Source organism: Psammomys obesus, unplaced genomic scaffold (genome assembly GCF_907164565.1).
Source record: "Psammomys obesus unplaced genomic scaffold, mPsaObe1.curated_primary_1811, whole genome shotgun sequence".
In the NCBI taxonomy this organism is placed as follows: Eukaryota; Metazoa; Chordata; class Mammalia; order Rodentia; family Muridae; genus Psammomys; species Psammomys obesus.
In genome coordinates, this window is record NW_026596125.1 from 17,807,662 (window position 1) to 17,833,559 (window position 25,898).

Below are 25,898 nucleotides of genomic sequence, written 5' to 3' on the forward strand. Positions count from 1 at the left end.
GTTTGGATAAGCCTCAGATAAGCTGAACTTTCGCAAGCTTACGAGAGCTGCACCTGCAATCCTTCCGAGATGCGTTCGTCATGGACCTTAATCCACCTCAAATAAAACCCACCCATGTGCGGCTGTTTAACAAGGAAGGAGAACAGCTCTGTCTGCTCCGAGACGCCTCCTCTGTGTACTCGACACCCTTGGATTTGATTTCTGAGATTTACATTTTAATTCTTTACGATATTCAGGAGATAGGTGGGAGAATAGAACCATGGTGGAGACACAGCCAGCCGCCCTGGCATGCACACACTCTGGCCGTCTGCTCTGTTCTCCCTTATTAAAGCCACACTTCCCTCCACATCCTCGGGGTACAGCTGCTACCTTCCTTCCAGAGTCCCTCTTGCTTTGCCTTGAGCCTGCCTTTGAGCCTCCCCTCACTCCGCCCTTCAGCCCAGTTTGTCAGCATCCGCCAGCCAAAGGCCCACCAGGATACAGCCTTACAGAGTGTCAGTGTCTACAGGTGAACAGCAGCCAAGTGAACCCTACACCCCAAATGGCTGGTGTCCTTGGAAGACAGACACACGTGGACACGTGTGGTGCAGCCCCAGGCCGGAGTTGATGGAGCACCCGGAGCTGGGAGGAAACAAAGACGGTCCTCCTTCTCTGGAGCCACAGTGACATCAGCTCCTGATGCCACCAGCGAGGGGCAAGGCTGCACACTCTGACTAGAATCCATCCGTCTTTCTTCCTCTCAATATTTTACTATGAAGTTTTCAGGTATGGAGTAAAGCTGATGAATCTCCCCGTGTGCACCGCGCCTCCGCGGTGATTTGTCGAGTATTTCTCCATCTGTGCGCTTCCCCCACCTGCACTGCATGCTGCCCAGGTATTTCTTGGCTGTGTTCCAAGACAATTTGCCCACATCGGTCCCCTTCCCCCTCAGTGCTTCAGTGGGCACCTCATCCACACGGTTCATACCTGCTGTTTCTTTATTCCGTCTAAGGTGAAATTTACAAAAGGCAAATACACAAGTCTTAAATGCTCCTTTTCTGAGTTTGGGCAGGTGCACACAACTGTTGAAGCCAAACCTAATGAAGACAGGGCACATCCCTGCCAGCCCCGATGGTCCTTCTTGCACCTTCCACGTGGGTCTCCACTCTGTGCCTCCACAGTCAGCCAAGGGCTGAGTGTTCCCAGCATTCTTGTTCTCGAAGCTTCTTATAATGACCAACCAGAGCTGTTTTCTGGGAAGAAACTCTTTTTTTTTTTTTTTTTTTTTTTTGCTGTTACAATCTTTATTATTACATTTTCTAATACAGAGATCTCTAGTAAACCAGCTTGAGAAAAGTCATCAAAAATATTTTTCCATCATATTTGCTTACCATGACTATACATATAAGAGCAAGTATCTCCATGAATTGATAAATATATATATGAATATTTTATAAAATACAATACACATTAACCTATATGTAAAGGTAAATACATATTTATATGAAGTGTAATGTGTATATATAGATATTACATGTAGGTAAATGCATACTTGAGTAGAAATTTCTTTTGAAAATTGTTAATAATTCTACATCTGGCTACAATTATAATTTCGCTAAAAATAATTTTAAAAAAACAAGTTTTTCTCTTTTTTCTTTTTTTCTACTTTTTAAATTTTTATGTATTTGTTTGTTTTTTAATTTAATTTATTTTATTAATTACACTTTATTCACTTTGTATCCCCCCCCATAAGCTCTTCCCTCCTCCCCTCCCGGTCCCATCCTTCCTCCCTCTTCTTTACACATGCCCCTCCCCAAGTCCACTGATAGGGGAGGTCCTCCTCTCCTTCCTTCTGATCTTAGTCTATCAGATCTCGTCAGGAGTGGCTGCATTGTCATCTTCTGTGGCCTGGTAAGGCTGCTCCCTCCTCAGGGGGAGGTGATCAAAGAGCAGGCCAATCAGTTTATGTCAAAAGCAGTCCCTCTTCCCTAAACTGCCATGGGCTACATCTGTGCAGGGGTTCTAGGTTATCTCCATGCCTGGTACTTGGTTGGAGTATGAGTCTCTGGGAAGACCCCTGTGTTCAAATTTTCTGGTTCTGTTGCTCTCCTTGTGGGGTTCCTGTCCTCTCCAGATCTTACTATTTCCCACTTCTTACATAAAATTCCATGCACTCTGCCCAACAGTTGGCCATAAGTCTCAGCGTCTGCTTTGATAGTCTGCAGGGCAGAGCCTTTCAGAGGCCCTCTGTGGCAGGAAGAAGAAAAAAAAATGGGAAGAAACTCTTTCATGAGGTATTTTGTTTTTTAATCTCCCTCTCTCTCTCTCTCTCTCTCTCTCTCTCTCTCTGTGTGTGTGTGGGGGGGGGGCACTGGAGGTCAGAAGAGGGCATCCCCCGCAACTGGAGTTTCAGGCAGGTGTGAACCTCCCAATGTTTGTGGTAGGAACCAAACTCCAGTCTCTTCCAAGAACAGCAAGCACTCTTCAGTGCTCAGCCATCTCGCTAGCCCTACAACTTCTTATTGTTGTTGTTCATTTGTTTTGTTTTGAGACAAGGTCTAACTGTGTAGCCCAGACTGTCCTTAGACTTGCAATCCTCCAGCCTCAAAATCTCAAATGCTGGGAAAGGTCACTAATCCCTTTGATAAAGATTCCACCTTAATGACTGACCAGGCTTCCAAAGACCCCGCTCCCAGTACCACAGGTTCAGAGGATGACATGAACTTTGGAGAAACACAGACATTCAGTCCGTAGCTGGTGTCCTGCAGATGGGAGCTGAGTTAAGAGATGTGAAGAACTCTTGCGGAAAGAGCCTCTGAGAAAATAAGCAGGACAGTCATTTCCTGCTGCCTGACAGCCACATGGGACAGTGAACGCCCTTCTCTGCTCGAGATCTCCAATGGTGGGGCGGGGCTGCAGAGAACGGCTCTAAATTCTGCCACCTAGATTTGAGAAGAACCAAGGAAATCACTGCTCGGGGTATCTAAAATATCAAGCACTTTATTAATGGATTGGAATTTTATCAGCCTGGGAACAGAAGACTCCCTGTACTAACCAAGAATGCAGCGTAGCTCACTGGTAACTGCTGAGCAACAAAAGGTGTAATAAAATGAGTAATAAAAAATAGGGAAATTCAATAACCAATACTATTCATTTAGGAGACAAAAATCTTCAATCATACTGGGATTATTCAGGGACACGAGAAAACAAAGAGGCTTTTCAACAGTAAACAAACTGTGAACATTCCATAACTATCTTCAATAACTGTCCCCATCTGATCCCAGAACCGGTCAGGTTCGTTACCCTAGCAACATCCCATAAACACAATACCATGCATGTCTTGCTCCCTCTCTGTTCTCTGCTCCTATGCCCCCCCCACCTGTGCTGGGCCTGCTCTCACTCTCCCAGCCAGCCCTCCTCTGCCCTTTGGAACCTCTGCCGAGTCTTCACACTTGCAGGCTAGCACTTTATCCCTTGGGCCATCTTCCCGGCCCTATGAACACATTTGAATCAACTTGGAAATGCTTCTCAAAGCATAACCTCAGTTACAAACAAAGCATGTGTTTGCTGGCTGCTTCTGTGTCAGCTTGACACCGGCTAGAGCCATTTGGGAAGGGGAGCCTCAACTGAGAAGATGCCTCCTCGAGACTGGCCTGTAGGCAAGCCTGTGAGGCGTTTTCTGACTTTATGATTTATGTGGAGGTGCCCAAATCACTGTGGATGCTAGAAGACAGCAGGCTGAGCAAGGCATGAAGAACAAACCAGTAAGCAACACTCCCCTAGGGCCTCTGCATCAGCCCCTACCTCCAGGTTCCTGCCTTGCGTCCCTCCTGCCCTGACATCCCTGAATGACAGACTGTAAGTTGTCACTGAAACAAATTCTTTCATTACCAAGTTGTTTTTGATCATGGTCATTATCACCGCAGATAGAAACCCTAAGTCAGACTGTGTGCTGCAGCAACTCTGAGGCCTGGAGTGTTCTCTCGGCTCCAACAAGGCCACACTAAGGCCATCCTGACACTGGGATACAGACAGCCATGCCCAGCCCTTGACCACTGGAGTGGAGAGCGGTAGGTGTACTGGAGCCGCCTCAAGGAATCAGGAGGCAGGTCACACCTGTCTGCCATCTGGCTGCAGCTGTCACAGAGTCTCCAAGTCAGAACACTCCTCCCACAGGGGTGCTCCCATGGGCCCCGGGGAAGGCCGGCAGAGAGGAGAAGTGGAAGCTGTCCCCTAACATGGCATGGGGGTGGGGGGAACTGGTGGCTGGGACAAGAACAAACAGATAAATATTAGTTTGGTGCAAAATAATTTTTGTGTTTGCATTATTAAAAAATTACAATTTAATACTGGAATATATCCTTAATAAATGAGGTTATGTTACATGCATCATTTAAGTGCACACTTCTGGCTTTATGTTCTTTAATAATGACTTATTATTTGCTGTTTATTTTCTATTTATTTTATACTATGGGGAAAAAGCTGGGCAAAAAGCAAACTGAACTATTTTTTTTTTATTCAAGTCAAGGATTGGTCATAGAGCTACAGAGACACCTCTCCAAATTCAAAGGCATTTGCCCAGGAACTGCTAATGAGCATGCAGAACGGCGGTTGTCCGACAGTTCTGCAGAACATGAGAACGTGGCAGCAAACAGTGAAAGGCCCTGGAAGCTGACAACGACCAGCTGAGGGCATCAGCGAGGCTGACACATGCCAAGGTGCCAAGGAGTCCGGCATGAGCCACTCGGTGTTCGTTTGGCACTTGACACTCATCAGTAAGTGAATGTTCTCCTGAGCTTACCAAAAGCCAAAGCTAAAAAGGTCCCTTTTGAACTGCTGTGTCCTTTCATCCTACGCTGCAACAACAAATCATTTCTTGATCAGCTTGTGCCACACAACCCAGACATGACACATGACAAAGAACAATGACCAGCTCACTGGCCACGGTCACGTGTGGCTGCTGTCTGAGGACTGGAGGAAACCGTCATATCTGAGCTGTATGCTCAGCAGAACACTAAGGTGTGCCACACATGGCCACACCTGCCACTGGCATTGCCGGCAGAAAGGGCCCAACTCTTCTCCATGACGAAGCCTAACTAGACTTCACACAACCAGCGCTTCACACGTTGAAGGCTTTGGGTTACAAAGTCTGAATTCCACAATGTTCACCTTCAGCTTTTCCAACCATCACTTCCTCAAAAATCTTCAAAACTTGCTGCAAGGAAAATACTTGAACAACCAAAATTATGCAGAAAATGCTTTCCAAAAGTTCTTCAAACCCCAAAGCATGGAGTTTTATGTTACAGGATAAAAAACTTACTGTTCATTAGCAAAACTGTGCCAAATGTGATGGTTTCTTTTTAATTAATAAAAGTGTGTTGGAGTCTAATTACAGCGATTTAAAATTCTCTGCTTGATGACACAGGCCTTTAATCCCAGCACCTGGGAGAGGGGGAAGACAGATCTCTCTGAGTTTGAGACTGGTCCAGATAGTGAGCTTCAGGCCAGCCAAGGCTACACAGTGATATCCTATCTCAAAAAGGCAGACTTGTAATTCACAGCCCCAAATGGCAACTCCTTTAGCATTAACATCATGTATGTAGCGAATCACCTGCCTAACACAAACCCTCATCATCCACCTGGAGAATGAGCTGCAAGACTTAAAGAGCTGGTAGCTCTGTACTTGTTGTCTGAAGATAAATCCATCCAAGGAGGGCACGGGGATGTGAGCTGTCAACACAGAGAATGCTATAAACAGACCAGCTGCTTTGACCCTGACTCACCCAAGATAAAGTGAGCAGAAGGACAAATGCCCCCTTCAGAGGCAGGTCTCCAAGCAACCAGCCTCCCATCCAGCCACAGCAAGCCCATAGTTTGCGTCCAAGCTGGACTGCTGGAGGAGCCAGGAAAGCAGGCCTGGGCCAGGTGTGGAGGCAGAGGGGAAGCCTGAGCCTGCCCTCCCCTGCTTGTATAGTCATGTGGCAGATGATTGCTCCTTCCGTATGGATTGGGACAAGAGAGGGTAGAAGACAACAGAGTCAGACAGCCTGGGCCCATGTCCTGGCCCACGGGAACCTCCAAAACAGCAAGGACAGGAGGCCAGCAATATCTTTGTGGTAATGGACTGAGCTGGAGACTTCAGTAGGATGTGCTCAATTTAACACAGGGACACTTGGTTAACTCAGAGATTTTCAGAGGTGTGTGTGTGTGTGTGTGTGTGTGTGTGTGCGCACACACACACACACACACACACTTGAGCCATCAGCTAAATTGAAGGCATAAACAAAATGATACTCCACTAGTAACAAGCAAAATTGTACCAGATTTTAGTTTTCAGAACCATTTTCCCATCAGAGCACCATGAAGAAACAGCTGGGAGGCTGGGCTGGGAAGGAAGCCCAGAACATCTTTTGGTGCCACACACAATATAGCATAAGAATGCAAAATATATATGTTCTTGATTCCTAATATGTCAAGGAGTTTCCAGTAGCCCAAACTGGAGCAAACTGAACAAGGAAATTAACAGTACAGTGATAATACAGAGTTTGAAATAAATACCCATGAGTTCACATTAATTGGTATTATGAATTATTATAAGCATTTTATCCTAGTACATACACATAAAGAATGGATTATTAAATAAGGAGAATGTCTCACAGGAAAAAGCAATCCATGCATGAGGTGAAGTGTAACTGACTCCTTGGCGTGGGTTTTGTGGAGAATCTTTCCAGGGTAACAGCATGAAAGAGAAAAGCAACCTTACAGATGAGGACTTTGACAATTATCATTTCAGTCAAGTGACCGAGACGCATATCGATGGTTGTAAATCGTGTCTATGGTGATGGTGGTGGTGGTGTGTCACAACGGGATGGAAAGGTCACACTGCTTCTGTGCAAACATCCATAGTTCTGGTCTAATCATAACAGAACGGGTGGAGAGATGGTGCTCGGGTTATAGCACCTGCCGCCATGCCCGATGGCCTGAGTTCAATCCCTAGGACCTACACGATGGAAGGAGAGGATCGATCCTACATGTGGGCACTGTGGCACTGTGTGCTCGAACACCACACACAAGCAGTAACACTTTAAACATAACCACGAGTAAGCAGCAGGCAGCCAAGCACAGCAGCACAGGCTGGCAGCCTCTGCACCAGGGCAGCAAGGCGGAAGACTGAGGGGCGCCAGGGCAGCAGGGGCATCAGGGTAGCAAGATGGAAGACTGAGGAGCACCAGAGCAGCAAGGCTGAAGCCTGAGAGGCGCCTGGGAACCATGGTGTGACCTCATCACAAGAGCGACAGCACCGGCCAGACCCCAGCAGAGGCAATCCCATAGGCCATTTGGGGAGTTTTCCTGGAAACCATGGAGCCGTTTATAAACAAAGAAAAGCTGAGAAACTGCCTGCCCTCATCTGAATGTCCCACCCCTTGAAAGCCACAGCCAACACAACCCCGAGGATGGTGGTAAGCAGATGGGAAGTCAAGATTAAGGCACCATCAGGCTTGGCATCCACTGAGGACAAGGTCTGACATGGTCCCTGATTCTAGCTGTGTCCCCACACAGAAAAGAATAAAGTGGAGTCTCTGAAGAAGCCCCATTCTAAGGGACTGCAACCTCAGTCAGTGGGTGGAGCCTCATGACCCGGTCGCCCTCTAATGCCACCCACTACCAACCACAGGGGGAGCTGAGCACAGAGCACGTCGGAACACTCTGCTACCTTCATTTCTGTTTATAACTTGGGCATTTCCGTAAAGCAGACCATCAATTACAGACTCAGGCCCAGCTCACCCATCGCCAGTTACGCAATTCTCACAAGGACAACTCCACCCTGCATTGCTTTTCTCCTCTGTGAGATCAGATACCAACTATCACCACTTCAGAACGTTTGAGTGAGTCAACAGAGAACAGTGTGCCACAGGACCAGACCAAAGCTTGGGGTACAAAAATCACCCCGCACCAGCATTATTACCACTGCCTTCTTGTTGGCTTTCTTCTTTTTTTATTTGTTCATTTCACATCCCAACCCCAACCCCACTCCCTCCTCTCCTTGCAGCTCCACCATCCCACCCACATTTCCACACCACCCCCCGGGTACCAACCCACCCTGGAACATCCAGTCTCCTCAGGACTAAACTCATCCTCTTTCACTGAGCTAAGACAAGGCAGCCCTGCCAGGGAAATGGGACCCAGAGGGAGGCAACAGAGGCCAAGTCAGAGGCAGCCCACACTCACATGAAGCCGATGGGCTGCCTGGTCCTCAGGTCAGTCCCAATGGCTTCCTCTGAGGCAAGGTCTTGTCATAATGCCCACACCAAGCTTATCTCAAATCTGACATCCTCTTGCCTCATGGACTGGGGTTACGGGTGTGTGCCAGGACACCCAACTCTTCAATAAAAATTTAAAGGACAAACTGCTATTTTTGGTACCATCCTGAAAAAAGGATCAACATTTCTACCTTTACAGGCTTGGTAACTTTGAAACACAGGGTAGTGGTGAAAGAGACTACAGGCCTACCCCAAACCTCGTCCTCCTTCCACAGTGGACACAGGACAAATGCACTGAAGGGAGAGACCCAGAACAAAGTCACCTAGAGGGAGAGGACAGTCCTGAACACTCCACACTCAGAATCATAAAGTGACGTAGAGAATGTGATTGTTTACACATGGTTATGGTTTTACACACGCACGAACACACACACACACACACTGAATCTGTGTAGAATTAAATGCTAATGTTTACCCTGTGCTGGGAAGACAGATGCATCTCCTACAAGGCACAGAGCATTCTATTAATTACAGGCAGCGTAAGGACATGCATGCCCCACAGTGAACACCAGCAGAAAGGGCGGTGTGGCCGGGAACCGAGCAGTTCCCATCCTCCACTTACACATCAACAATCATGCGAACATCTTAGCACATTTGCCTAAAAATGATAACAACAGATTTAATTCATCCACCCAAGTCCCAGGCTGATAAGGAGAACAGTATTTCATAATGGAAGGCGTTATCAGAGGAGCCATAACTCGTGGCTACAGGGCCAAAGCTTCCCACCTAATAGATGGCTTGCTGAGGTGGCTGGGGAACATGAGATCCGGCCACTTAGAGCAGTGAGCTCTCAGCATGAGGAAGAGCTCGTTATAAATGACTGTGGTCTCCTGTTGCTGCAAGCCCACCCCAGCGATTAGCAAGCTTGGCTTAGCTGCCACAGACCAAACTATGACTTATTGTTCTCTTCAAATTAATGAAAGCGTCGTCATCCACTGTGAATCCCAGTGTGCATGGCGAAGAGCTGATGTTTCCAACTGGCCGCCCTGCACTCCTGACGCCAGCTCTCTAACCCCAGTGTGGAGCCCACCCAGGCCCTGCAGCTAACAGGCAAAACCCTTACAGAGCAATGTTCACACTCAACTCCACAGACAACCTAAGACTGTTGGCGCGAAGGCAGCAGGGCGGGCTCCCCAAATCCTTGTACTTTACAGATGCAAGGCTGTGTTTCCCAATGTGCAGAGAAAGTAACCCCCAGCGGAGCAGACCGGAGTTCCCCGGGGGACCAGCCACCCACAGAGACCAGAGGCTCCTCGCACAGACCCGGTTTACCTCACTAGTCTAAGCTTTATATGAAAGCTTAACAACTGAAGTCCTGCACATTCCCAGAGCTCTGGGTTCTCTTGAAAACCCTCTGTCCAGGGAGACCCAGATTCTCCTGTGGTTTTTATCTGGTCTGGGGAACTAAGGAATTGTATCCAATGGCCAGGTGGATCCACGGGGCTATAGGCCCTTAGGTGCACAACCCTCTTCCCATACAGCCAGGGGCATAGGAGCACTGCCTCAAACTCAGTCAAAGTGTGTGTGTGTGGTGTGTGTGTGTGCATAAACGTGTATATATGTGTACATGCATATACGTATATATGCATGTATGTGTGTGTATGTATGTATGTATAGATGTGTGTGTATGTCCTATTTTTAATTTGTTTTCTTTTAGTGGTCTGTATGTGTGTACGTCTATACACGAGTGCTGGTACCCCAGGAAGCCAGAGGAAGGTGTCAGACCTCCTGGAGCGAAGTTACACGCAGCTGTAAGCTGCTGCTGTGTCTGCTGGGAATCAAACTTGGGTCTTCTGAGAGCTGTGTGTACTCCTAACTGCTGAGCCATCCCTGCAGACTGTTTTCAGACTGGTGGTTGTTTCCGCGACACTCCAGAGAACTCCAAACCTGCAGGTGCATGAGACCTTATTTAAAACGAACAGAAGTTGCACACAACTCCCGTCACTTTAAGTCGTCTTTAGGTGACCTTTAACACCTAAAAATGCAAGTGCTTTGCAAACAGCCATTGGATATGCATAATTCAGGCTGAAATGACAAGAAAAATACCTAGAGCCAAATGTAATCTTACTTATGTATCGGGGAAAAGCATTTATGGGCTTCACAACATACAAATTACACACACACACACACACACATATATACATGTGTACTGGACAAAGGTGGCTTTGTAACTTGGACAGAATGCGGTTCTGCAGCCTAGGTGAGCAGAGACTCACTGCAGGGCAAGAGCAGGGCCCAGTGGGCATGCAGCTTTAGTCTAGTTTTCATACACAGCATACTGTTCTTCTGCACTTATCTGCTCAACAGCCAGAGGGCTGTTTTAGATGTAAATAGGATTTGAGCAAACTGAAAAGCTCTTTCCAGCTTCCTCTGCCCGAGGCCCCATCCCCATTCTTGCCCAGTCTCCTTGCACACTTCACTTTTTTCTACAGTGACCAGGTCCTGCCATGCCTGCTGCCCCTGGAGTTCAGTACACAAGGCACCTGCTGAAAGGGCTTTGCTTTAGCAAGTCCTTCTCCTCCACCCTCCGTACCTCACTCCATTGCTCCTATCCCCCCCTGACCACACTACATTAAGTGCCCCTCCTAGGCTCCAAAGTATCACCGGGACCCTGGACCCTGGACCCACTCGAAACTGCCTTATCTTTTTGCTTCCTTGGCTACCAACTACCCTGCATGCCTGACTGTGAAGCTCATGAAAATGAGAAGTTGCTGTTTTGCTCACTCCCCAATCATCAAGCCCTAGGAAGTTCCTGACATCTATCCATAGCTACAGAATAAACACGCAACAGAGGAACCAGCCCTCCCTCAGCACAAGTCCAGCTTTGGGTGGAGACTGGATCGAGGGGGGCTTTGCTTCAGGCCTTGGGTTGTGAAGGGACCTCAGTACAAAGAGAATTAACCTAGGCTAAACCTAGATCCTGTGCCCACATGTACTTATAAATGCCCCACAGAGCAACAGTGCTGTAATTTTAAAGTGGCTCACCAGGTTTCTGTTCGCTCTTTGAATCAAGGTTGCATCTATGGATGAGTGCATTTTCAAAAGGTGCTTCAGCAGCTTCAAATGAAGCCTGCAGGCATGTGTGTGTGTGTGTCTCCAAGGGCATGTAGGCCTATTCACCATTACCAATTGATCGGTATGAAAGAGCTTTAAGAGGGCACATGCGTGTGTACACAGTGTCTCGGTACATGTCTGAAGAGACGCTAGGTGCGAGCTGCCAGGGGCTCACGAGCTCTGTGAACAGGAAGTGTGTGCTGTGGCCCCGTGGCCCGTCGTGGCCCACTGACCAGCTTCAGCCTCCGTGCCTGAGCACAATGGCAGTAGCATTTCTAGAAGAAAGCACCAGAACAAGTACCAAGATGGCACCGGAGCAAGAGAAGCTCACGGCACACACTGTGGGAGAGACCCAGCAGCAGCTGCCACACTGTCGCCTCCCGCAACAAGGTTGATCTGCAATAAAAGACACCGTAATCCAGAGGGAGTAACTGTTACTTCCTCTGAGAATGTCTGATGTTGTGAGCCGCATGGCTCCCCCTGCCTGCCACCATGCACACAGCACTCAGGAGGCAGTGGGCACACAGCCTCCCTCCTGCTGCCAAAGCACACCTGCAAAGCACTCTCTTCCTCCTTGGCCAAGCCACAGGATACGTTCCTGAAGGCAGAGCCAAAGTCAGCGGCCACCATGACACGGGGCTCAGAAAAGGACCCGAGTGCATACATTCGCCTGCAAACACTAGATTTCTGTTGCTTCTTTCAGTCACAACTTCTGCCTCCTGGGTTTCAGGTTGTAATGATCATGTTTCCAGAGTCTGTGTAAAGGATGCAGAATGCTCTGGCTTGGTTTCCTGTGTTTGTTACCATTATTTGGAACATTGTTTTATAGGCAGAGGCACTGGCAGAGGGTAGGTATCAGCTGTGTAAGCCCTTAGCTATCATTTCTGAGGCATCTCAAAAGGGTCCTCTGAAAACAGAGCAGTGTCTGTAATCAACAACAGTTCCATTGTCCCAATAATATTATTTATGTGTGTGCTTTGCTTAAAATAAAAATGTTTTATAAATTGTAGAACCTCAACAAAATTCAAAATTTTGGTATTTTGGCAACTTCAAAATTCTGGTATTTAGGGTAAAAAATATTCACTATATAAAGTATGGACAAAAAGTTTATAAATTTCATGAAAGCTGAAAAATATTAAAAATCAATAAATAGAAATTAGGTATACTGAATCTGGTATACACACTTAGAAGTATACTTTTTACTGAGAATGTCATAATTCATGTAATGTCATCAAATCCCCATTTCCTCCCCTCAGACTTCTCTCCTGTTCCCCCTACCACTTTTCTCTCCCCCACCTCCTCCCTATGGGCTCTTATTGCTGCCTGCATGTCTGCTAGTACAGGACCATCTACTTGAACATGGCTTGAGAGTCACGACTGGAGGGTCAGCGGGGAATGAACGGCAGCTCTAAACAGCACAACTGCACCACACCCTTACCCCACAGCTCAGGGATCTGTGGGAGATCCCGTGGGAGAGCGGGCAGAAAGGCTTCAAGACCCAGAGGTAGCACTGCCTGCAGCGAAACAGTACTTACAGGACAGTGCAGTTGCCCTGATGAAATCCAAACAGCTATGGCTGCACAAGACCTGTGCAAGACCAAGCCAGCCAAAACCCCAGCATGGAGGGAGGAGCTCATGAAATCCCCCCTTAGCTGAGCAGCTGTGGGCACCTGATGGCTCTGGAGAGGAGATGGCATTCCTCGGCGACGCAGACCCTAGTCTGTCTTAAGAATGCGGCCGCACGAGGCAGCAGCTACTGGCCATGGGACTCCTCTTTCAGATGCTATTAAGTCTCAATAGCCAGTGATTTGCAGATGATTAGAACTTTTACTGTGTGTATCATTGCAACTGACAGGCAAATCCCATCACTCAAATAGCATGACTGATGAAAAAAGGACACAGATGTGACACCAGCAGTCTGCCAGGCTTTCCTTATATCAATTATAGCACTCAAGAAGGCTCACCGCGACACAGACAAAGGCAGGCTGATACAAGGCTCCCCTCTTCCCCGTCACCAATCGCCTTGAAACACACATTCCCAGCCCAAGCCTTTGTGTTCTGAGGAGAGAGATGCCATTTGGATCTGGGTGGTGTTTACACTGCAGTTCACATAAGGGGGTGAGGGTGGGATGGTCTACTTCCCAAGTGTCTCACTGAACCCCCAATCTGTCAAGGACGAGCACTCACCGCGGCAACGGTCAGTGACAGCAGCCCATTACCCCAACGGCCATGACACCTTTTCAATTTTGCTCATCTCTTAGTCTCTAGTCAAATGGAACTTATTGCTTATAGCTTGTTGCAATTTCATGAATTATTTATGAAAGTGGTCTACGAAGCCAGACTCTTAAAAGGCAACACAACAGAACCCTCATCGTTACCCACAAGCTGGCTTCTATCAGAGCACAGACATTCCCCGTAACAGGAGCTGCATGTTTGGGGTGAAATAGTAGTTGTGAAAAAAAGACTGAGCTTTTAAGAATATCTGGGAGATATTTATGGAATGCCTGGGTGTATTTTTAAATCTTTACTGTAAACCAGCTTTGGGCTCCAGAAATTCAAGCAGACAAATTTCTCAGCTTGGATACAAACAACTAGAGCCTCCCACTATTACACAAGCTAGACAGAAAGGCAATGCCCCACCATGCGCCCCTAGACGGCTCCAGCCAGGCCATGAGCCTGGAGTTCCCTTGTTCAAAGGGCTACATGGCTACGCACAAGCAGGGACTGAAACCCAGCGGGAAAATGTGGGTTTCAGCTATGCATGATGAGGACTAGAACCCAGCCAGAGACACCAGTGAGCAAACGCTTGGGCTTCTGCTCACCCAAGCACCCGACCTGGGGTTGTTCAGCAGAGGACACCACTCACTATCACACACTCAGCTGTAGGAGCTGAGGGAAGTTGAGGTACAAAGCAGCAAGCCAGCCTGCTCTGCCACACCCCCAGGACCACGTGTTTGCTCAGCAAGGGAACTGCTGCTGGGGCTTAGGGAGCCCTCGGAGCACAGGAGCCACCTCCGATTCAGGAGTCTCAAAGGACAAACACCTCCAGAGATGCCTGTTCCTCCCAAGCCTATGGCATCCCTGTCCTCCTCCCCAGAAGTTCCCACATGCAGACATGGTTCAGAGGAAGAAGCAGAGGCACAGAGAGAGTAATGGCACTTCTGGCCATTAGTCAAAGGGTCGGGAATTTCCAAAGACTCATTCACAGAGAAGCCGGCTTTCCCCCACCAAACAGCATAGCCAATAGAAGAGCAACAGAATTCAGTGACACTTACCTTGCTGGAAGACATCTGAGGTCAGGAGCGGAAATGCAGGAGGGAAGGGGAGAGAAAGAGAGGAGAACGTTAGTGGTGGCAAACAAGGAGGTGTGACAAGCAGCTCACACATGCTGGCTTGGCTAACTGCTCTCTGCACAGCCCACCCTGCACCAAGCGCAGCTGTGGGTGAGACCACGTGGGTGTAAATGGCGGCCAGCGCTCACCAACTCTGCGGCAGAGCATAGGCAGTGTGACTGCACAGGTTGATCACGCCAGGCCCTAACTCTCACGGCCTCACCGTGCTTGGCACGTGACACGCAGGACAAGGGTGGCTATTGCCGCCACAGCACCACCACCACAACAGCTCCGGAAACAGGCTTGGCAGCGTTCTTATTTTATAGAGAAACGGTGTCTCCGGGAGGATCGAGGACCCAGTCAGGCACACAAGAGTGGCACAGCACAGGCTCAGGCTGAACCCAAGCCTGCACGGGTAAGGCCCGTGCATCAGGTAAGGCCCTCATTGCGTAAGCCTGAGAACCTGCCTTTGAGCCTCGGAATGCATGTAAAGCTGAGAGAAAAGAAATGACCCTGCAGCCAGCAAGCTCTGAAAAGCTGCCTCATTATTTAGGACAACAGTGCCTCACAAAAGCATCAATGGAAAGAGTCTGTGAATCCAGGGTCACACTGAAATCACACGAACAAAACACCTATACACTCCCCATACCGGGAGACCCGGTGGGTAAGAACACCATGCCTCCACTGTAAACCCTCCCACCAACGTCCGCCAGAAAGACGGAGGCGCATCCATGCTTCTTCTCCAGCAAACGCCTGAGAGACTGCGGTGTGCCAGGTTACCAGCAGCCACGACACCACCAACAAAAGACCCACAAACACACAGTCACCAGCGTCCTCCTGGCACGACTTCCAATGCCACGTGTATTTTGACCTTTGAGTCCAGCACGCACGGCCAGTAAATCCCCATTTTTCTTCTAACTGTGGCCTCTTTGCTCAACAGTGCAGACGAAAACCAGTCACAGCAGGGTGCTCATTTTCGTGGCTACACAGGATTCGCTGTGAATATGCTACCTTTTGGTTTTCCTTCTGGATGCTGCCTCATGTTCAACTCATCTCGGCGCTGAGCCATGAGGACGCAAGGTAACTGCTCTCTCCTCCATGCCCTTCACTGGCCACAGGCACACGCAGAAAGCGCCTTTTCTTCTCTCCTACGTACAAGGGAGCTCGCCTCCCACTCATCTCCGAGGCTTGGCATCTTCAGGGGTCAGGGGGCGGTGACACGCCATCACCTGGATGGAAGCGAGGCAGTTGGCAGCATACACAGGAATGCCCAATCTTCGTCCCTGACCAAACAATGTCACCTATGGGTTTTAATCCAACCAAACTCCTAGAGATATAAAAGCCATCTAGAGAGAGCGTCATCAGCGGATTACTTACCCTGAGAAAACCGGGACGCTGCCAGTGGTCAGCAGACAATCCACGGAACGCCCCTGTGCGTGGCTCGCTGTGCCGCGATCAAATGGCTACGGAGGACTGGTTAGGAGGACCAGGTAAGGCCCTCATCGCGTAATCCTGAGACCCTGCCTTTGGGTCTCAGAATGCATGGAAAGCTGAGAGGAAAGAAATGGCTCCTCAAATGTGTCCTCTGGCCTCCGTGGCATGCTGGTGCCCCCTGCCCCAACACACACACACGCGTTTTTAACTGGTTAAAGACTTTTGCTAACCGTAAAGGAAAAGGTCGGCAAGGCGCGATGTGGCCCGGAGGGCACTTGTGCGCTGTCTGCATGCCCACAGCTGCACTGACAGAGGCCGCAGCGACGGCCACAGCGTCGGCGGATGGGACTCGGGGTCTGGCTCTGACGTGAGATTTCATATATCCATTTAACCCTTAGCAATGATGTACACCTTATATTTATAATCTTCATTCAAAACAAAATTTATTTTCATTTAAAATCCAAGTAAGGAGCCAGGCACAGTGGCACACACCTGAAATCCAGTACTCTGGGAGGCAGAGGCAGGTGGATCTCTGTGAGTTTGAGGCCAGCCTGATCGTCAAAGTGAGTCCAGGACAGCCAAGGCTACATAGAGAGACCCTGTCTCAAAAAACAAAACACAAAACCAAAACAGAATAGATAAAAACCAAATAAAAACTGCATTGTCAGCATCAAGTTTATGTTACCATCACCAGCTCCTGTGGGGCCACAAAGAGCCAAGGGCCGAGAGCGACACAGACATTCTCCCGGTGCATTACAGATCAGGAGACTTGAGGCTGCAGACTTCATCCCCCACCACATACACTTTTATGAATTAAACCTTTTCCTGACAATTTCACACGCATACACAGTGCAATCAAATCGCTCTCACTCCCCCTCTCCTCTCTCTCATCAATCCCTCCTCTTCCCTCCATGTCCCCTTTGAGAGCAGCCATGCCCAGCAGTACACAGGCTCTCCCAAGCACACCAGGCCAGTCGCTCTGGCCTGGCTGAGAACCACAAGTTCCCACTTCCCAGACAGTGAGTGACTTCTCCTCGAAAGCCACATGGGGGGGAGAACAGGCCACACCCACTGCAGGATGGGGACTGTGGTTTCCTCAGCTCCTGGTGTCAGTGCCGTATTCACCAGTCATCCAGCCCCGGACTGAAGACACGTTTTCCTGTTACTATGTCCTAAGTAATGCATTACCGTAGCTCCCGATTCTGCACTTGCTGCACTGGGGTTTAGCAGCAATCTAGAGGTGACTTAACCTATGGAGAAGGTGTTTACACAGTTTATGAGCGCACGCTGTGCCGTTTGGGTAGGGACCCTCTGCAACCTGTGGGTCCCAGCAGCACACACTTCTCCCCCACGGTGGTACAGAGTCCTCTGGCCCAGCAGTCAGATGCCGCTGTCCAGGGACTGAGGAGAGGGCTTCAGGCAGCTCCTGAAATAGTCCACTTCACCTGCGCTTGCTTCCCGGACCCCACACTTTGAACACCTACTCTCCGGCCTGCCTGCAGTCCTGACAGGACCCTCCCACTCAGCCTTCAAATGTCACGGGCACTGTGAGGCGTGCTCCTGCAGACAGGGACCCAGCGTCTCCACCTTGCTCCCCCCTGTGCTGCAGTTATAGCTCAACTATAGCTGGTTATCTATGTAGACTGGGAGCTCCTGGAGAGAAGGGCAAGTGGACCTTAAATTCCTACCCAGGTCCAGACAGCTGGGCAGTGTCACACTGAGAGGGAGGGAAAGGGGCTCCCTGTCTGACCACGCCCTTACTGTACAGATAAGGAAACTGAGTCTAGGATAAACGAAAGCTTTCCTAAAGCCACACCCAGAGTTCAGAGCTGAGCCAGGACTGCATGAGACTCTTCTAACCTTAAAGTTCAAATGCTCATCGTGATTATTAGCAAAGAACAAATTAGACATTTGTCATTCCCCTTTAATGAATACAGACAAAAACCTTCACCCTTGACAACATCAGGAAAATGAGATTAGTCCCTAAATACAGATCCAGTCCCGACATCCGCCCAGAATCCTCAACCTCCTCTCCACGGTTCTGACAAGGAGCGCTTCTTTTGAAACTCACAACTGATTTAAATTGGAAAGCATCAGCAGGGCGTGGGGAAGGTAAGTCAGGCCTGACTTCCTGGCCTTCTTCCTGTCAATCCTACTGCGTGTTTCAGATCTGTGCAGACCAGTGTGTACAGAATGCTATTCCAGCTTTCCAGGCCCAAACTCTCCTGACATTCACGTAGCTATTTTTGGTGGCTCTTTCAAAAACTTTTTCAGGCATATTTTCATTTTCACTTTTTATTTAGTGTAAATTTGCATAAACACTACACATGCCCTGTCTTGTAACTTACACTCTAAATCTATGTCTTCAGGGGTCTATGGTTTAAATCATCCCATTCTTAGGAGCATTTCCTTTCCATTCTCTGTAATAATGCTCATTCATCTTTTAAAATTTTGGATGGAAACAGCCACCCAAGTTCAAGCTGGAGTAGTTTGTAGATGGGATCGCGAAAATAAACAAGAAGAGGAGAGTGACAGCTTCCATGTGGTTTAGCCACGTTACACCCCAACACACACGCACTCATGTGCACACACACGCACACACATACACACACTTTCCCAGAATAATGGATGTTACAATATATTAGCCCCCCAAGTTTACCAAACCATTCTGTGCTTCAGTGTTTGTGAGCAGGACCTCCATCTCCAGAGCCATCAGCTTTGCCACTTCTCAAGATCAAAGCACCCAGAATGGGAGTGTGAGGTCTTGGTTTCCATCTAACCAACCACAGAGAATTAGTCAGGAGATGGCCTGGCCCCTCTGACCTCCCATTCCTTGCTTCAGCCCGGGAGTACTATAATACACTCCACAGTACGGGGAAGGTGAAGTTCACTAGGACATTCAGGCCAAGAAAAGCTGCCCTGAGGGTAAGACACTGAGGTACTGGCCGCCCTCACAGGACTCACACATCCTGGGCAGGGAGTTGCCGCTGACCACCAGCCCAGCCACAATTAGGCCGAGCCGGAGGACACCAGGGACACTGGTGCCGAGGAAAGAGCTCCTTCAGACAAAGCTTCCAGACTCGCTTCCCAAGGGAGGAAACCTCAACCCCCATCACTCACGTGAACAAAGAAAGCCTGTTCCCCAGCCCCTGGCCCCAGCCCCTGGAGCCCTTCTGGTCCTGGAGACAGATGAAAGGCCATGTGTGAGCTGGCCATTCGGACGTGGGAAGAAAACAAGAAGGAATGGCCCCAGATCTGCCTTTCTTAACCTGATGAAGACCAAGGATGTGTGCCCCTCCCCCACTGCTGTGGAGGGATTCAAACGGAGCTCTTTAATGCATGCAGTCCCCAGAGACTGGGGCCATAAAAAGACGCGATTATTTATTATTATTAATAAGTTATGGCAATTAGGCTGGGTGAGTCCTAAACGTGTCTGATGAGAGATTTTCTTGAGTACTGCTCAACTACACGGCTGGTGTTTACCTCTTTTAAAAATGATTTAACTGCACTCTGGGTGAGCCCCTGACTTGCGCCTGAGCTAATAATTAGCAGCACACGAGCTGTGCGGGTTAAGAGACTGGCTGTCCTTTGTCTATTGCTTTGTTTTACCGGGATGGCAGTCTTACTGCCCGTTCAGTCTGCTTGGAATAATTTACTATTTCAGTCTGCAGTCCCAGATTGCAGGTAGAGAAACCTCACCGTGATTGCAATATCACACTTACCCAACTCACCACAGCATTCACGATCTGCCACAGAGAGCGCATGCACAACTTAGGAGCCTGGGGGAGGCGACCTTTCCACTTCCCAAACAATGCAATCACGCCCCTCTCAGTTCCTTTCTTTTCCAGGCTAAATTATATATGAGGGCAGCTTAGTTTCTTGAAAATGCACGCACTTAGCTCCCATTTAAGAAGTCTCACCTGGGGAGACAGCTGTCTCACCCGTTCTCTTGTGGTTTGAGCTACAGAGAGAAAATCCTTTTTCAAGTCAGGAGTTTTTACAGTAAAGCACTATAAATTTTACTTGCACCCAACTAAACAGAACTGGACAGGATGCAGCGAGCAAATGGAGTGAAATTTGCCATTAACCAAAGTCACATTCAGCACCAATGGAGCCATTCCCATCATGGACTCCGCAAGCCCAGCCAGCCATGGTTCAGAGCTCACCAGAATCCAGCTCAATCAGGCCAATCAGAACAAACAAAATGAATTTTCTTCTGCATTGAATAGTTGGGCCCACTCATGCCTCCTCTGAGGACCACCTCTGTTTTTATTCATCATCTGATGCTTCATTTCAAAATGTGTTTGTTACCTTTGCTTGTTATACACTTGTAAGTGTTGGCATGGGCACGTGTGTGTGCAGTTTCAAAGTGCACCCGTCTGAGCCTGAACATGTGTTTACATTCAGAGGGGGCAGAGATCACTGTCCAATGGCTTTCTCTCATCTCCTTTACCCTTTTTGAGACAGAGTCTCACTGAGTCAGTGAGGCTGGCTGGCCAGGGGGCTACCTCCGCCCAGGGTTACAGTGGCCGCTTCGATACCTGTCTGGTTTTATGTCTATGTCCTGGGGACCCACACGAAGGTCTCCTGCTTCTACAGCAAGCACGTGACCGGCTGCACCACCTTCCCAGCCCCCCTCCACTTCCACTTGACGCTGACAAACTCAAGAAGGGACAGCATGTCACCCTGCCGGTGGCCGCTGCAGCCCTCCCACCAGGCAGAGCCAGGATCTGCACTCCGCCCTTCCGTGAGCAGAGGGGCAGTCCCTTCACTTGTCACAGGACTCACGGGAACTTCAGTCAGCACTCACGAGGACAGCAAGGCTGAGCCCTGCTGAACCACTGTCCTATCCAGCCCCAGCTGGCTGCGAAATCCTTTCACTCTTGGGTTCCTCATCTGTAAGGACAATAAAACCTATCTTTCTTTCAGAATTCCCATGAGCACAATCAGGCTCTTCCATATGTAAAAATTTTGGCACTTGGAAGTTGGTCCGTGGTATGTATTTCACAAGTGGAGTCACTGTCATCACCATAATAAACAGAACAGAGCAAGATGAAAAACTGATGTCCAAAAGTCAAAACAGGTCCTGCCTCTGACCATGTGGTCTTGGACTAATTTTACAGCCTTGGTCTTCTCTGAACAGCAACATTCTATAACAATGTCCTCAACCCCAAGAGCCAGCCAAAAGGACTCCATGCCAAAGCAACAGCTGACTTTGATGAACCCTCATCAACTGCCATGCACACTAAAGTAACGGGTGTGAATGAAAAATGTCTGGGCTACGTAAGGTCTTCTATACTCTACAGCCCCGTTGCTCAAGGTGTTGTATCCTCATTGACTACTTGCCGGAAAACCTGTGACAAGCGAAGCTCTGTAGAAAGCACACAACCAAGATTTACTACCCTGTCACCCTCCAGCTACATGCTGGTAAGAAACGCCGAAGGGATTCGCAAACATTATCTCAGGAATATTACCTCATGAATGACTTATTTGGGGGCCTTGAGATGCGGGACTCCATCCTATCCAACCTGCAGATGCCAGTGTAGGGAAGAGCAGATTGCGAGACCTGAGAATCCCAGGGTCTGGCCCTTCTGTCCAGTACTCTCTGGCCTCACCTACCTCTTCTGGTCCTATCATTACTGAAGGTCCCCATTAAAGAGGCTCCTCAGGGAAACAACTTTCTATTGACTAAAGGTCAGAGAGGTAGGGGCCCCTTGGGACAGCTGAAAGAATTCGCCTGAGAAGACAGTTTCAGTACTTGGTTAAATGTGGGAAAGTTTGAACCTAACAGCCTTAAGCAGAAGCCCTTCCTGCCCAGCTGCAGGTCTGTCGCCTGGAGCCCTGCCAAGGCCATGCCCTCCTCCAGAGGCTCGCCCTCGGTGGCACCACATGGGCTGTCATTAGCTTTAAGTGTCTCCAAAGCCAGACAACTCAAGCAGCTCCGTGCCACACAGCCAGTACCCACAAGGCTCCCATTGCCGCCTGGCACACACAGACAGTGAACAGAGCCCTGGCAAAGCTTCCGTGAGTATCTCGAAGGGCATGGATGCCCCAAACTAACCCCCATCCTTTGGTGCTGAAAGACCTTTCGTCTCCCTCTTCTTTTGCTCTTGTCTTGTTTCAGCTATAGGTCCAAGAAAGTTCTGTCATGTTCCTCTCTCCTGCACTGACCTCAGCTTTCGTCATGTTAAAAATTAAGACCCATACTTTGCCTGTCACTGGGCTGTTGTCTGAAAGCACTGTGCACTCAGTAAATGCCTTTTATTTGTAGATAAGAAAGAAACACAAAATGGGAAAAAAATCCAACAACAACCCTGAAGTATCTTCCAGTCACATTTTTTAGGGCATGTACTGCCAGCATCAATCTCCAACCCTGTACTTGGAACCCATCAGCCTCCACCTGGGCAGGCAGTGCAAAGGACAGCCAGTAAAAGTCCCTCACATTTTACGACATTCCACCCTAGTATATCTCACTCCTACCACTGAGGTATAAAGCTCTTAACTACTGAAAGAACATAAAAAAATAGATTTAGGAATAATACTTTTTATGATTGCATTCTGTATACCATGAAAGTTATGTCCAAGTCTACCGGTGCTTTACGGAGCCGATAAAGTGGACCGGTGTGGCTTGCTAGCCTAACCAGGTATTATGCCGTGTTAAGAATATTTTCAAATTGAATTACTTTCTGAGTAATTATAATAAGGCTAATCTAGGCTTAATGAATTCATGTACAAATAATTTAGACTTTGTTATTAAAACCCCTATGATCTGAAACTGTTTTAAACCAAATCTCTGTAGCAGTCAATGGTTTTCTTTGGAAAGAATAGCATACATGACTTTTTCTGAATTCTTCTAAACCTGCTCAGAAACTCTATGAAGCTGTGCTAATACCTAAACAAAGGAGAAAGCTAAAAAACCTGACATCATTCTGATTTCCCTAAACTTCTGTAATTGAGGATTAATTAAGAGTCAGGAAGTGGGTTTACTCAATATCTGCAAATGCCAAGAGCTGAGGAGGTACCTTGCACTGCAGCAGAAATACCACTAAGCTCTGATTGGCTGCAGCAGAAATGATTCTATGCTCTGATTGGCTGCAGCAGAAATACCACTAAGCTCTGATTGGCTGCAGCAGAAATACCACTAAGCTCTGATTGGCTACAGAAATGATTCTACGCTCTGACTGGCTGCAGCAGAACACTAAGGTTGGATTGGCAAGGACATGAGACTAGGATTAATAAACACAACTAGTGGGCAATAAGCTTTATATTCTCAAAAGTCTCAAAGCCGGGATGGACCCATCTGTGTCCCTGCCCCCCCCCGCCCCCGTTGTCCCCAGGAGAAAGCCACTGCACCCCCTGGGGCTCTTTTCTCTGTCTGCAAAATAGTGTGCTCGGTGCAGGCTGAGGTCCCTTCCAGCTCTAAACCATGGTGGTTTTATGCTAAAATTACACACATTACCCCAAATGGGCTCTTGTTGTGAATAGCTTATTCATCATCTTATCTAAGCTAAATTACATGCAGAGGGAAAGAATCACTGCAATTCACACACATCCACAAACACATCTGTAATATAGGCTATGATTCTGAATTTATCCCAAGACATTATCTCCACAGCAAGGTTTTCTGCCCATTACAGATGAATTATAAGCCATCTGAAACCTATAAGACTACCGTAGCTCATAACCTCAATCTCTGATCCCCCAACACCCACCAACATACTCTTCCTGAGGCGTCCTCCTTTGTCTCTGCTTTCAAGTCAACTGACTAAGTTCACCACAGACGTATTCCTCAGACAGGCCTGAGAAACCCAGGTTTTAATCAGCCTCCTAAATTCAGAGTAGGCATTTACAAACATCCAGAGGAATAAATCTGTTTCCCTGAGAGGCGATCATTACCAGGATGGACAACTTTAAAGCAACCAGGACAATGGCCATCATCATTATCTTGATGGCTTGGCACAAACTGCCATCAGGAGAGCTCCCAGGAGCCAGAGACAATTAAAGTGGGAGGTCTGAGAAGCCGCCCCTAACAGGAAACCCTGCTGATGGCCACGAACAGGTCCAAAGCTTCACTGAGGACTAGACACATACGCTCTAGGCTGGCCTCCATCTCCAGAAAGGAGAGGCTCCAGCCCGGCTCTGCTCTTCATCACCTAGATAAACCTGAGCAAAGACCTGAAGCTCCAAGGGCGTTGTAAAGGGGATTCGGCAAGAAAATACCCACTCTAGGGCCAGGAAGTCGTGTACCCCCACAGCTGAAGAGGTGGCTCCTGCAGCAAAGTATTTGCTGTTATGAGCGTGAAAACCGGAGTTCACACAGCCAGCACCCACGTTGAGAGGCTCAGTGCAGCAGTGCAGACCTAACCCGGGGCTGGGGACACAGAGACAGACTGATCCCACAGGCTGAACAGCCATTCCAGCTGACTCAGCCGGGTTCAGCAAGAGACCCTGTCTCAACAAACACGGTGGAGAAGGGCTGAGGAGGACACCGAGTGCCACTTACGGCCTGCGCACGAACGCACGCACACAAAGAAAGAACATAGTTTCCAATTTCCAGAACAGGCAGCACGCCAAGGCCTCACTAGGCCCCTCTGTGATGGTGCTCCAGTCACAGGAGCACACCTGCCTCCTGAGCACTCGGATACACCGCCACCTTCATTCTGTCTAAGCTAAGAACACAGTGTCAGGGATACGCTCGCCTCACGCACCGCAGCTTACGTTAATGTTGACAGCAGTCTGTTTCCAGAGCTTTCCACGTACCTGGCGCCATTCTAAGTTCTTCACACAGACCAGCGGAGCTCTCCCAATCACTCTACAAGAGAGCTCTTCTGAGCTTGTTTTACGGAAGTGCGAACACAGCCCCACCAGGGTAAACTGAAGTTGTCAAAGGTGGGGGAAGGAAGCCAGCCAGGACTCATGGTGAAGCAGTCTGGTTTCAGAGGCCAGGGCTGCGCGCAGCAGCCGCACAGAAGGAAGGGCGCGCAGAACATCCGTTCATGCCTTCTCCAGCATCGCAGAAATGACACAAATGACCAGCACGTTTAGCATGGCATCATCCATGTCTCTAGATGCACACACATTTGTCACGTTTCTCTGCAACACTGTAAGTGAACTTGGGGTCCAATTGCAGAAACGCCTCAATACACACTCCCCTTTCTAACTTTAAAATCTCTCTTTTTTAAATTTATCTACTTTGATAGTTTAATGGCAAAGGCTGGTGTCATGCAGAGAAAGGGGCCTGAGCTGGGAGAAAAGTTGACAATTCCACATCAGAGTAAAGAAGGGAGACCACCTGTGATGGGGTCTGGGATTCCCTTCTCTGTACACCCCAGCAGGGCTCATGGAAAGGGGGTGCTCAGGGTGGAGCACAGAAGAGCGCCCTGTGAGAGGTGCCAGGTGCCTGCCGTGCACAGGTGAGCTCTGGCATGGAAGGGCTTGAACGGATCTGCCCTGTGAAGGCCAACCTAAGCCTCTAAGCCTCCCATCGCCTCTGTAGACTGGCCGGGGCTGTTGTGATGACTGGAGATCAGTCTTCCAAGCACAGATCAACAGACAGTGCTTCACACATAGAGGCAGGAGTGTCTATGGCACCAGGCTCAGAGGCCTGGAAGCTAATCAGCCTCTCCCCGGTGTCTCAGGTCACAGCTGTGTCCAGAGCGAATGCGGGGCTGAGCTCTTCTTTAACAAAATGGGCATTCTATGGAGGGAAGAATAAGCAAAGAGCTCATGCTACTTCACCACTCCCATCTACAGCTGCAAATGAAGCACAACCTGAGCG

At 48.7% G+C, this 25,898-nt stretch overlaps 1 protein-coding gene across 2 annotated transcripts in view; it reads right to left on the reverse strand.

Moving 5' to 3' along the window:
* Positions 1-25,898, reverse strand: part of Gfra1 (GDNF family receptor alpha 1) — a 193,968-nt gene that overhangs the window by 121,290 nt on the left and 46,780 nt on the right. Inside the window, exon 5 of one of the 2 annotated variants that reach the window (XM_055591546.1) lies at positions 14,630-14,644. The exons of the other annotated variant lie outside the window; for it this stretch is intronic. Coding sequence (XP_055447521.1) covers positions 14,630-14,644 — 15 coding nt within the window. The remainder of the gene's footprint in view (positions 1-14,629; positions 14,645-25,898) is intronic. 2 annotated transcript variants of the gene reach the window in all.